An 11088-nucleotide genomic window follows, 5' to 3' on the forward strand; every position below is an offset into this window, starting at 1 on the left:
AAAGTGTTGTTTAGTTTCTTCATTTGTAAAATGGGAATAATGCTTACATACTCCTTGGTAAAGGAGTAAGATAAATGTGAAAGCAGTGGGTACAGATGCTTAGCACACACATATGCCAGCTTTCCGCTTCTTCACTGCAATGAGTGATTCTGCACTTAATCTTACCATGCATTAAACTCAACTATAGAATACAGTTCTATAGAAGAGACTGAGGGATTACGAAACCAGGATAAGGCAGTCCTAACTACACTCGTTTCTTCTGCACACAGAGCAAATGTATACTACAGTTCCCTCATTCAACTTACTCTAAACTGAGGCATCCTTTAGAAACAAAAATAGAAAAGTTCATTTTTGTTTGTAAAATAGTAAATAAACAGAAAAATAAAAGGGATAGTCATATATAATCTTTTTTTTCATGAAGTGACTGAATGATTCTAACTTTGGGTTTTAAAAAGATAAAAATTTACAGCTGTAAAAGGAATAATATTGTGTACTGGCATGAAAAGATGTTTAGGTATGTTAAATGACCAAAAAAACCCAAAAAAACAAAACAAAAAAAACTCAGCAAAATAGTTGTGTTGCGTGATCCCACTCTGGCAGAGAATATGCACAGAATGTTCAGGACTGTGCCTCATCCATAATAGAGGCACCTTTATGTGGTGGGATTGTGAGAGAATTTTCCTATTTCTACAATGTTTGAGCTAAACATTTCAAAATTTCAAATGTCATATTTACAATATTTAGCTCTCTTTAAAAACATGCATTTTGATTTAAAATGTAAACTTAAAATTCAAAATACTCAAATTCAACTACATCTTGTTTGAAGAAAATATCCAAAATAAAAATGGTTTTTAAATTTGATGGGCTGGAAATGGTCACTGCGAGTTATTCTTTACCAAGTAGAAGACCCAAGGAACTGACCTTTTGGGAGCCTGGATTACATCAATTACTTGAGGGAGGTCAGCTCAAGAGGATTTCACAAATATCTATCCCAAATGGACTCTGATTATTAAGGGAGCTAAGTTTTCCATTTTAAGACATGACTACAAATTCATCTGAAAAATATTTTAAAGGATTAAACTAGGGCTGGAGACTTTCACTTGGCTCTGGCTGAAAGTAGTTCAACTTTACTTAAAAAACACTCACTGAAACCTCACAATGACACCTTAACTACAACCCTGATCCCTAAAGTGCCCTGCTCCTTTCTGGCAGTTTCTAAAAGAAAACACATGCTCTCTCTGAATCCTTACACAACCCTCTGAGATGTGCCATCACTGCTCTGCCATGCGCAAGTAAGCACTCAATTTCCATCATCACATCAATTCAGTACCTTCCCTAGCAACAGGAGGTGGCAAATCTCAGGATTATTTTTACATAATCACATTTTATTTTCCATAGTCTGTCTTTTGGTGTTCAAAAGAGACTTGAGATTATGAAAACTCTTTTGCATTATGACAGGCCTTGAAAATATCTAGAGGTGAGAGAAACTGGGCATTTCAGGAATCTTCACACAGTGGCAGGGTGTACACGTGAGGGGTGCTGCCTCTCCAGGGTTAATCCCAGCCCTTGGTTCACTAAAGCACATACGACCTTCCAAGATATAGCACAATCTGTATAACAAAATGGAATGTTTTTCTTTTCTGATACTGTTACACACACACATGCACACAGTATAAAAATATAGTTCAGATCCAAATATGAACTTAAGAATTAGCAGAACCCGGGAGTAAGTCAGTCACAACAATCCTGAGACCCAGTTTTTTCTGCTTTAAATACATTAATAACTCATGGGGTGAGGGTAGAGAAGAATTGAGATAGTAAATGCAAAAACCTTTTATAAGTTCTAGAAGGTATAATCGTAAGAGTAGCCAGTGATACTGGCTGAAAACAAGTTATATTTTCCTAGCAGATCCCCATTTTCTGGTGGAAACACCATAAACAAACTCCATGGGACAGGAACTGAGACCCTCTGAAGGACACAGTGAAATAGTTGTAAGGCTGGTGAACTCCTGTCTACCTGTAGAGCTTTTGTTCTGCTGAGTTCAGTATACAGAATTGAATTCTCAAGACAATAGATTTATATGGGCCACAGTGGCTGACAACTCAAAATATACTGGAGGCAGAACAGAAGTATCTAAAGGATATTTTTTGGATATTGGTTGTGCCTTCCCCTTGAAATCTGCAGTAATATTTAAATTTCTTCTTCATCCTTTATCCCATTTCTCAATTTGTTTAGGGCATGCATTTCTGTTTCCTGGCAAAAGTATAATCATATATTCTAAAACTTGTCAGTGAGGGCCGAGCACAGTGGCTCAAGCCTGTAATCCCAGCACTTTGGGAGGCCGAGACGGGCAGATCATGAGGTCAGGAGATCGAGACCATCCTGGCGAACACGGTGAAACCCCGTCTCTACTAAAAAATACAAAAAACTAGCCGGGCGAGGTGGCGGGCGCCTGTAGTCCCAGCTACTCGGGAGGCTGAGGCAGGAGAATGGCGTGAACCTGGGAGGCGGAGCTTGCAGTGAGCTGAGATCCAGCCACTGCACTCCAGCCTGGGCAACAGAGCGAGACTCCGTCTCAAAAAAAAAAAAAAAAAAAAACAAAAAACTTGTCAGTGAAGATAATGTGACATCATTCCTGAAAACATAATTATAAAGTAGTACCTAGATGTTCATACAATTTGTCTTTCTTTTTAATCCACATGTGAAAATCAAGGGCTCCTAAACCAGCAGGTACATTTCCCCAGGTATCCTTAGATTAATTCTCAGTCCCATTCCCCCATCTAACAAGAACTGGTAACCAATTTCTTTCCTGTTGTGAGTGGAAAGATTACTTCAACCTATCAGGTGTCTACTGGGTAGCAGTGCTATTTCTGGTGTCAGACAAATACATAATCCATACAGTTCTGTTCCTGTAATTTTAATATGTCCAGCAGTACAGATTCAAACAAGATTGTGTTGGAGGTACTGCCTAATATCATTCCTCTTCTTCATCCCTTAAGGAAGCATACAGTTTAAAGGGCAGGTGATAGGGAACGCACCTTCAGTTTACACTGAAGGCCGGGTCTCCCCTGGGGGCGGGAGTGGGGGGAGAAAAGGCAGATGAGAAAGTAGAGGAGGTACTGTTCAGGACTGTGGGCAAGGTGGGAGACGAGGAAAGGATGATGTGGGTGAGGACACCAAAGTTGTAGGGAAGTCTTCCCATTGAACAACAACAAAAGAATAATAAGTTTAGGTATTTCTCAACTAATCTGTCTGCCAAACTCATATTGTTCCCAAAAGTATATAAAGACACATGGTTCCCTCCTTAAGAGTCAAAGGAACTAATTAATGTGAGATCGAGTTATTTCTTTAATACTTAATTTTCCTTGAGCTGCCAAACCACTAAAACCTAGATACTCCGCTAGTCTGTTAATGGAACCTTAAAAAAATACATTTACCTTTGCAAGAACTTTGATACGCATGATCACATTCAAGATCCATGTACGCACAGCCGGTTTGGCTAATTTACTGAAAATCAGAGGTTAAACGAGGGTTTTAAAACTGTGCTGTAAGGTTCCATATTTTATTAACAAGTGGTTTTCTACAGTGAGGGGCTTTTCATGAAGTTAAAAGGAAAAAGAGTCTAAAGGTAATCACAGAATACAAAATTTTCAAAAATAATGAAAATAGAATATCTCACAATCAACCTGTGGCCCACAAAATTCAAGGCCTATTGACAGTCAGTAAAAATCCTTGAGAGCAGAGACCCGTCTTTCTCCTCTGTATTGCCAGACCATTTTGTGCACATAACAGTGCACAATGAGAGCTCATTAAAAAATATTTGGCTATTAGAACAATGGTCCTGGGTCTCAAGAGATTCTTTCACCCTACTAGATATTGGGCACAATTCTAGAAACAAAGAAAAACTAACAAGCCATTCTTCTTAAAACACATAGTTTGGAAAAGAGAAAGATGGAGAGTTAGGTGAAGCGGACCTAAGCAGACCACTGTGACAGTTCTGTTATCCCTGAACCCTAAAATTTCTTTTTTATTCTAAATTCTGAATGGTTCTGGTTATTTGCTTTATATTTTTCTGCTTGGTCAGGAAAGGAAATCCACTATAACGTATCTCTCTTCTGAAAATCTAATGCTCACATTTAGCCAAGAATTTTGGGGATTTTCTTTCTTCTTCTTTTTTTTTTGAGATGGAGTCTTGCTCTGTCGCCCAGGCTGAAGTACAGTGGCGTGATCTCGGCTCACTGCAGCCTCTGCCTCCCAGGTTCAAGCGCTTCTCAGGCCTCAGCCTCCCGAGTAGCTGGGATTACAGGCCTGCACCACAACACCCAGCTAATTTTGGTTTTTGTTTTTGTTTTTTTGAGATGGAGTCTTACTCTGTCACCAGGCTGGAGTGCAGTGGCACGATTTTGGCTCACTGCAACCTCCACCTCCTGGGTTCAGGCGATTCTCCTGCCTCAGCCTCCTGAGTAGCCGAGACCACAGGCACACGTGCCACCACGCCCAGCTTATTTTTGTATTTTTAGTAGAGACAAGGTTTCACCATGTTGGCCAGGATGGTCTCGATCTCTTGACCTCATGATCTGCCCGCCTCGGCCTCCCAAAGTGCTGGGATTACAGACATGAGCAATCGCACTCGGTCTAATTTTTGTATTTTTAGTAAAGATAGGGTTTCACCATGTTGGCCAGGCTATTCTCGCTCTCCTGGTCTCAAGTGATCCGCCTGCCTTGACTTCCCAAAGTGCTGGGATTACAGGCATGAGCCACTGAGCCCTACCCCTATGTTGAGTTTCAAAAGTTGTATTGCTTTTGACATTCCTTCAACAACACGCCTAAGTTCTGCTACCTGCTGCTGCTGGGCTGGTGATTTGAAAGAACAAGACCAGAATTCATGCCTTCATGAAACTACATTCTGGATGTGGCCATCTTCCTCAAATAAATAGTATTACGCATCATGTGTGGTACCATGAAAGAAATAGGGTATTTTGACAGCAAATAATGAATGGGGGAAAAGATGGAGGTGGGAACCTATCTTACTGAGGGAGGTCAGGAAAGGCCTCACCGAAGAAGTGGACTTTAAGTTGAATGGTGAAAGACAAGGTATCGAACAGGAGGAAAAGTGTTCCAGGCAGAAGAAACCGCAAGGAAAAAGCCCCATTGGTGGAAGCTTCATGTGACTGAGGATTTGAGAGAAGGCCTATAACTGTGGAGCAGTGAAAAGGAGGGAGCACAGGGATGAACTTATTTGAGTGCTTAATACATTCTAGGCATCATGGTAAACACTTTAAATGCATGCTCTTAGGTAATCACTACCAGAAACCTATGGAGTTAGATACCCTGCCAATTTCAAAATGAAATAAACATGAAGTTAAGAAACTTGCTCAGGGCCAGGCATGGTGGCTCATGCCTGTAATCCCAGCACATGGGGAGGCCAGGGCTGGCGGATGGCTTGAGCTCTGGAGTCCAAGATCGGCCTGGGCAACACGGCAAAACCCTGTCTCCACAAAAAATACAAAAAAACTAGTTAGGTGTGTTGATGCACGCCTGTAGTCCCAGACACCAGGGAGGCTGACACAGGAGAATCCCTTGAGCCCAGGGAAGTCAAAGCTGCAGTGAGCTGTGATCTTGCCACTGCACTGCCTGGGTGACAGGGTGAGACCCTGCCCCCTCCCTCGTCAAAAAAACTTCCTCAAACTCACATAGCAGCCGGGCTCATATCTGTAATCCTAACACTTTGGGAGGCTGAGAAAGGAGGATGGCTCAGCCCACAAGTTCGAGATCGACCTGGACAACACAGGGAGACCTTGTCTCTACAAAAAATTTAAAAATTAGCCAGGTGTGGTGGTGCATGCCTGTAGTCCCACCTACTCAAAAGGTTAAGATGGGAGGACTGCTTGAGCCCAGGAGTTTGAGGCTGCAGTATGCCATGATTGTGCCAGTGCACTCCAGCCTGGGTGACAGAGCAAGACCCTGTCTCAAAAAAAAAAAAAAAGAAAGAAAGAAATCACATAGCAAGTGGTGGAGCTTGGACTCAATTCAAGGGAGCATGAGTCCAAAGCCCACATTTTAAACTCAACCTCAGAGTCTAAGTTACAGAGGCAAACAGTAGCCAAATCACAGGAGGCTTCATATGCCATAATAAGGAGCTTGGATTTTATTTTAAATGCAATGGGAGCCAATGAGAGGTTTAAGCAAAATAGTGACATCTTATTTACATTTCTATTGTGGCTTATTTACATTTCTATTGTGTTTGGAGACCAGAGGCAAGGTAGGGAAGAGTTGTCTGAGTAAAAGAAGGGAGATCACTAAGTAGTCAGGAGAGAAAAGATGGTGGTCTGAACTAAAAGTTAGATAGATTCAAGACATATTTTGACATCAAAATGAATTAGACTTGCTGATTATTTGGATGCAGAGAGTAAGAGAAAAAGAAAAGTCTAGGATAACTCCCAGGTTTCTGACTTTAGTAACAAATAGATCATGATGAATAATACTGAAATGGTCTAGAAACTGAGTTTGGGAAAGAGCGCCAGAGTCAGTTCAATCATTCCATAAATCTTTATTGAGCTTCTACTATGTGAGAATACAACAGTGTATAAAAGAGAAAAACTCTTACCCTCATAGAGTTTATATCACTGGGTGGGGGGCAGTTAGGCAAATTAACATGCACAACCATCAGATGATGATAAGTGTTATAGAAAAGAAAAGATAATAAAGCTGGTTAAATAGGCAAGAGGTTAGCATTTTAATAGAAGGATCAGAAAGATACTCTCTAAGGTATGAGCAAGCACCAAAAAAAAAAAAAAAAAAGGAGGCAACCCTGAGGATTTCTGATAGAGAAAGAGTTCCTGGCTGTCTAAATACCACTGCAAAGGTCCTGAGGAAGGAGTGTTCTTGGTATGTCTGAGGACAGACAAGAAGGCCACAGTGGCACAGCAGATTAGTTAAGAGAGAAAATACGGCCGGGCGCGGTGGCTCAAGCCTGTAATCCCAGCACTTTGGGAGGCCGAGGCGGGTGGATCACGAGGTCAGGAGATCGAGACTATCCTGGCTAACATGGTGAAACCCCGTCTCTACTAAAAATACAAAAAACTAGCCGGGCGTGGTGGCGGGCGCCTGTAGTCTCAGCTACTTGGGAGGCTGAGGCGGGAGAATGGCGTGAACCCGGGAGGCGGAGCTTGCAGTGAGCCGAGATCACGCCACTGCACTCCAGCCTGGGAGACACAGTGAGACTCCGTCTCAAAAAAAAAAAAAAAAAAAAAAAGAGAGAGAGAAAATAATAGGAGATTAAATCAGAGGAACAGATAATATAGAACTTTGGTTAAAGACTCCAGTTTTTACTTTGGGTAAAGCGAAAAACCACTGGAAGATCTGAACAGAAATGGAGGAGTAGCATAACACTGGCTGCAACATGGAAATTGCATAAAAGGGGAGCAAGGATGGAAACAGAGACATAACAGGAAATAACCTTTTGTCTCTGGTAGATCGTACCAGGTGATGGTGTAAGGGTCAGATTTAAGATAAGTTGTGAAGAGTAGATGGGATTTGTTGATGGGACTAAATAGAGTCGGGTTAAGAGAGAAGTCAAGGAGAACTGAAAGGTTTTCTGGCCTGAACCAAACGAACAATGAGATTGACATTTACTGGGTTGGGATGAGCATGGGAAAAGAGATTTATGATGGAAAATGAGTTCAGTTTGCCATATTAAAATGAAGATATCTATTACAAATCTAAATATTGATGTTGACTAGGCAGCTGTTTTCTGGACTTCAGAGAAGTCTAGGTTGCAGATGCAAGTCTGGCAGTCTTAAGCACATAGATGATATTTAAATTATGTGAACAGATATAGTAAAACGTGTAGACAGACAAGAAGGTCCAGAACTAAATCCTCAATTAATCCATCAGTTAGACATTTCCATCTCATATCCAGTATTTTTATAACTGGTTTAATTTTTAAAGCTATCACTTACTACATTAAGCAGTTTCTAAAGTCATCAAGAGCACCAATGAGACACAGCAACAAACTAAAAAAGAGTTTGTCATTCAAATCTCCTCAAAAGAGAACTCCATCCACGATCACAGAAATACTAAGAACTCAAAACATTCCCAAATATAGAGGATATAGTACCTAGTGGTTAAATGCGGGTACATAGGTCCAAGCTGTCTGAATTTTAATTCTTGTTCCTACACTCATTTGTGTGACCTAGGGCAAAGCACTTACTATGCAGCTTCCTAGTAAGGTGGGGGTAAGTTATTGGGTTGCTGCTAATGAATTAATACCTGAATTTTTGTGCTCAGAATGCTAGCTATCTTACTATCATTGACACTAAGTTGTTGAAACAGAAGTTGAGAGTGGGAGACCCTGCAGCTAATCACGCTAATTTTTCAATTTTCTTAACCAAGAACTTGTAGCTCTCTGTTTAGATTTCCAAATGGAACCAAAACATGTTCCTAAAAGCAATTCTCTTAGCTAAAAGCATGCAGCTCTCAATCTGAATTTTAAAACAAGGCCAAAACACTTTCACAAATTCCTAAGAATCCAAAATAATCTTTAGAGGCAGGGAGGGGAAAGGGGAGTTAACAGCAAGCCCCAATTCACACATTAGAGTAAGTATGTCTGATAACAAAGTCCATCTGTGACAGACTACCAGGCCCAAATACCTCTAAAGCAGTTATTTGATTCTCTTCTACTCTCTTCTCTAGAGAATGAGTATAAATGTGCTTTAAAAAATAGAAAGCCAAGCTTTTGAATGGGAGCACATACAGCAAAGAGCTGGGAATCCAAGTCAATGGCAGCTACAGGGGAAAACTTCTCCAGAGAGTCACCACTTACTCCTTTTTTCCCCAGTGGCCAAGAGCACCGTGGGGTCAAACTCCTCTTGGGTGGGTGATGGGGAAACGGCGACCTTCCCTCATCTGGCCCCTACGCTGTCCTCCGGTAGCAAAGCTCCGGTGCAGAGCAGTTAGCTACACTCCCTCTCTCTCCCTCCTCTCGCCGGGATCTCGTGCCCGGACGGGGAGCCCCAGGTTCCAGCCTTTGGCCGCCTGGCTGGAGGAGACACAGCAGAAGAAACAATAGGGCCGTGGCGGCCGCCGTACCTCTCCCTGTCGCGGCCGTCGAAGTAGACGAAATCGCCGCTCTGAACGCATTTGGCGCAGGTCAGCCGCCGGCGGGTAGTGTTGCACAGCGGACAGCGCTCCACAGCCACGTACAGCCCCTCCGCGTCGTCCACAGAGTCCACCAGGTCCCGGGCGAGCGGCCGGGGCCCGCACCCAGGAGCCTCCGGCGCCCGGGGTCCCTTCCCACTGGGAGACGCCATGATGGCCTGAGAGGAGAGCCAGTCACGTGGGATTTTGTTTTCAACCGGGTGCATTCTGGGCCAGGAGGAGGGGCCTGGGGGAGGCGGGCTGGGATCCCGGCGACCCCCCGGACCCCTCTCCCCGCGCGGGTGCTTGTCCCAGGCGCTGTTGTTTTTCCGGTCTGCTGAGGGGCAACAGGTCCCGAAGCAAGGGGAGAGTTATATTAGAGGGGCTAGTCTGCCAAACAAAATGTCATCATCTGCTGGCTCAGGCCAAGACTATGAGTTACAGCCTCAAACTTGTGCAGAAAATTGTAATACCATACCCTAAGGATTCTGGGTAAACGGAATGGGAGCGGAATAAGGGAATTTAACTTGCTGTGGATGCTTTAAAATCTGGCTAAAACTACAGCAAACAAAGTAGGGTGAAGGGGCTGGGTCTTGGAACTAGGTTGAATTTTGGCTCACTTACCTACTTAATAGCTGTGTGACTTGGGGCAAGTTCCTTAATCTTTGCGCCTGTTTTCTCGTGTTAAATGGAATTATAGTACCTATCTAATGCAGAGGATTAATATGGTTAATAGTATTATACTTTACCAATAGTGAAAACAACCAAAGTGAACGTGCAAAATCAGAATTGTATCTTTCTGAAAAGTTAATCACGTGGCTAACGTACCTTCCCTATCCTGGGGCATGCTCTAAGAGAATTTGAACTAGGTAGGTGGTTAGGACTTCCCTTCAAGTTTCTTTTGGGGGATAGGGGATATATAAGATGATGTGTTGGGAGGATCATATCAGAGTAATTAGTGTTTGAATATGCCTCTAAACTACAGAGAAGAGTGGGTTTATAGGTCAGATTAAATAGACCAGTGATTTTCAAGGATTTTACTAGGCTATCCACTGATAAACTGCCCTGAATTCTCTCTAGCCAGGATTCCTTTCTCAAGTTCCATACCCAAAGATCCAGAACTGCTTACTAGGTATCAAGTGACATTCCAGGACACCACAAACTCAGATTGTTGGAAACTGACCTCTACCTCCCTACAAACCTGTTTTCTTACTTTGGTGAAGGACGTAATCACTGATGATTTACAGCTAAGAGCCATGATTCATATCAGCCCGTCCCTCCCTGTTAAATCTCCACATCACCGTCAAATGCTGGGGATTCTACAAGCTAATTCGGTCTTGAATCTGAGCCCTTTGCCCCTCCGTCTTCTTAATCTTACCCAGTCTTTTTAAATACAAATCACGTAGGATTACAAAATCAAGCAAAAGCAAAAATTCTCTAATTTTCAGAATGGAGTTTACACTAAACTTGAATGGTTCCTGAAAACTTAAGATTTATTTTTAAGTGAGAAGTCTTTCTCTCTGATCATTTCAAACGAAAGGATTATTTTTAAGGTCTCAGGCTTATGTTTAATTTGTATTCAGACAGGATCCTTCACAGTGCTTAGTACCTAATGATCAGGATCAACTGTTCAATATTTTAAAAGGCAAAAAATACACATTAATTCCTATCCTGGTAGATGATATCACAGTATTTAGCTTATGCAGTTATTTGAAACTCCTATATATGGCTATGTATTTTCAGAGAACGCGTATTAATGTATTACTTAACAGCGGAGTACTGAGGTTTTTGGATACAAAATGTAGTTTAAATATTTCAAGGGAGGGGGGCGCCACACTTCTCAATGAAGAGAAACATTTGTACAGTTCAGAATTTTTTTTGACACCTATTACGCCATGAACTCATAGGGAATAGGTTCCAGCATCCCAGGCTCCTCTCCATTGGTTCTC

The 11088-nt window shown here is 42.2% G+C and overlaps 1 protein-coding gene across 1 annotated transcript in view; it reads right to left on the bottom strand.

Moving 5' to 3' along the window:
• The window catches only part of ATG14 (autophagy related 14), a 44982-nt gene extending 35663 nt beyond the window's left edge, over window positions 1-9319 (bottom strand). The window contains exon 1 of the mRNA XM_001088634.5: window positions 9092-9319. Within this exon, the coding sequence (XP_001088634.1) occupies window positions 9092-9312 (221 nt within the window). The 5' untranslated portion in view covers window positions 9313-9319. The remainder of the gene's footprint in view (window positions 1-9091) is intronic.
• Between the last annotated feature and the right edge of the window lie 1769 nt (window positions 9320-11088).

This window comes from Macaca mulatta, chromosome 7 (assembly GCF_049350105.2).
Source record: "Macaca mulatta isolate MMU2019108-1 chromosome 7, T2T-MMU8v2.0, whole genome shotgun sequence".
Lineage (NCBI taxonomy): Eukaryota > Metazoa > Chordata > Mammalia > Primates > Cercopithecidae > Macaca > Macaca mulatta.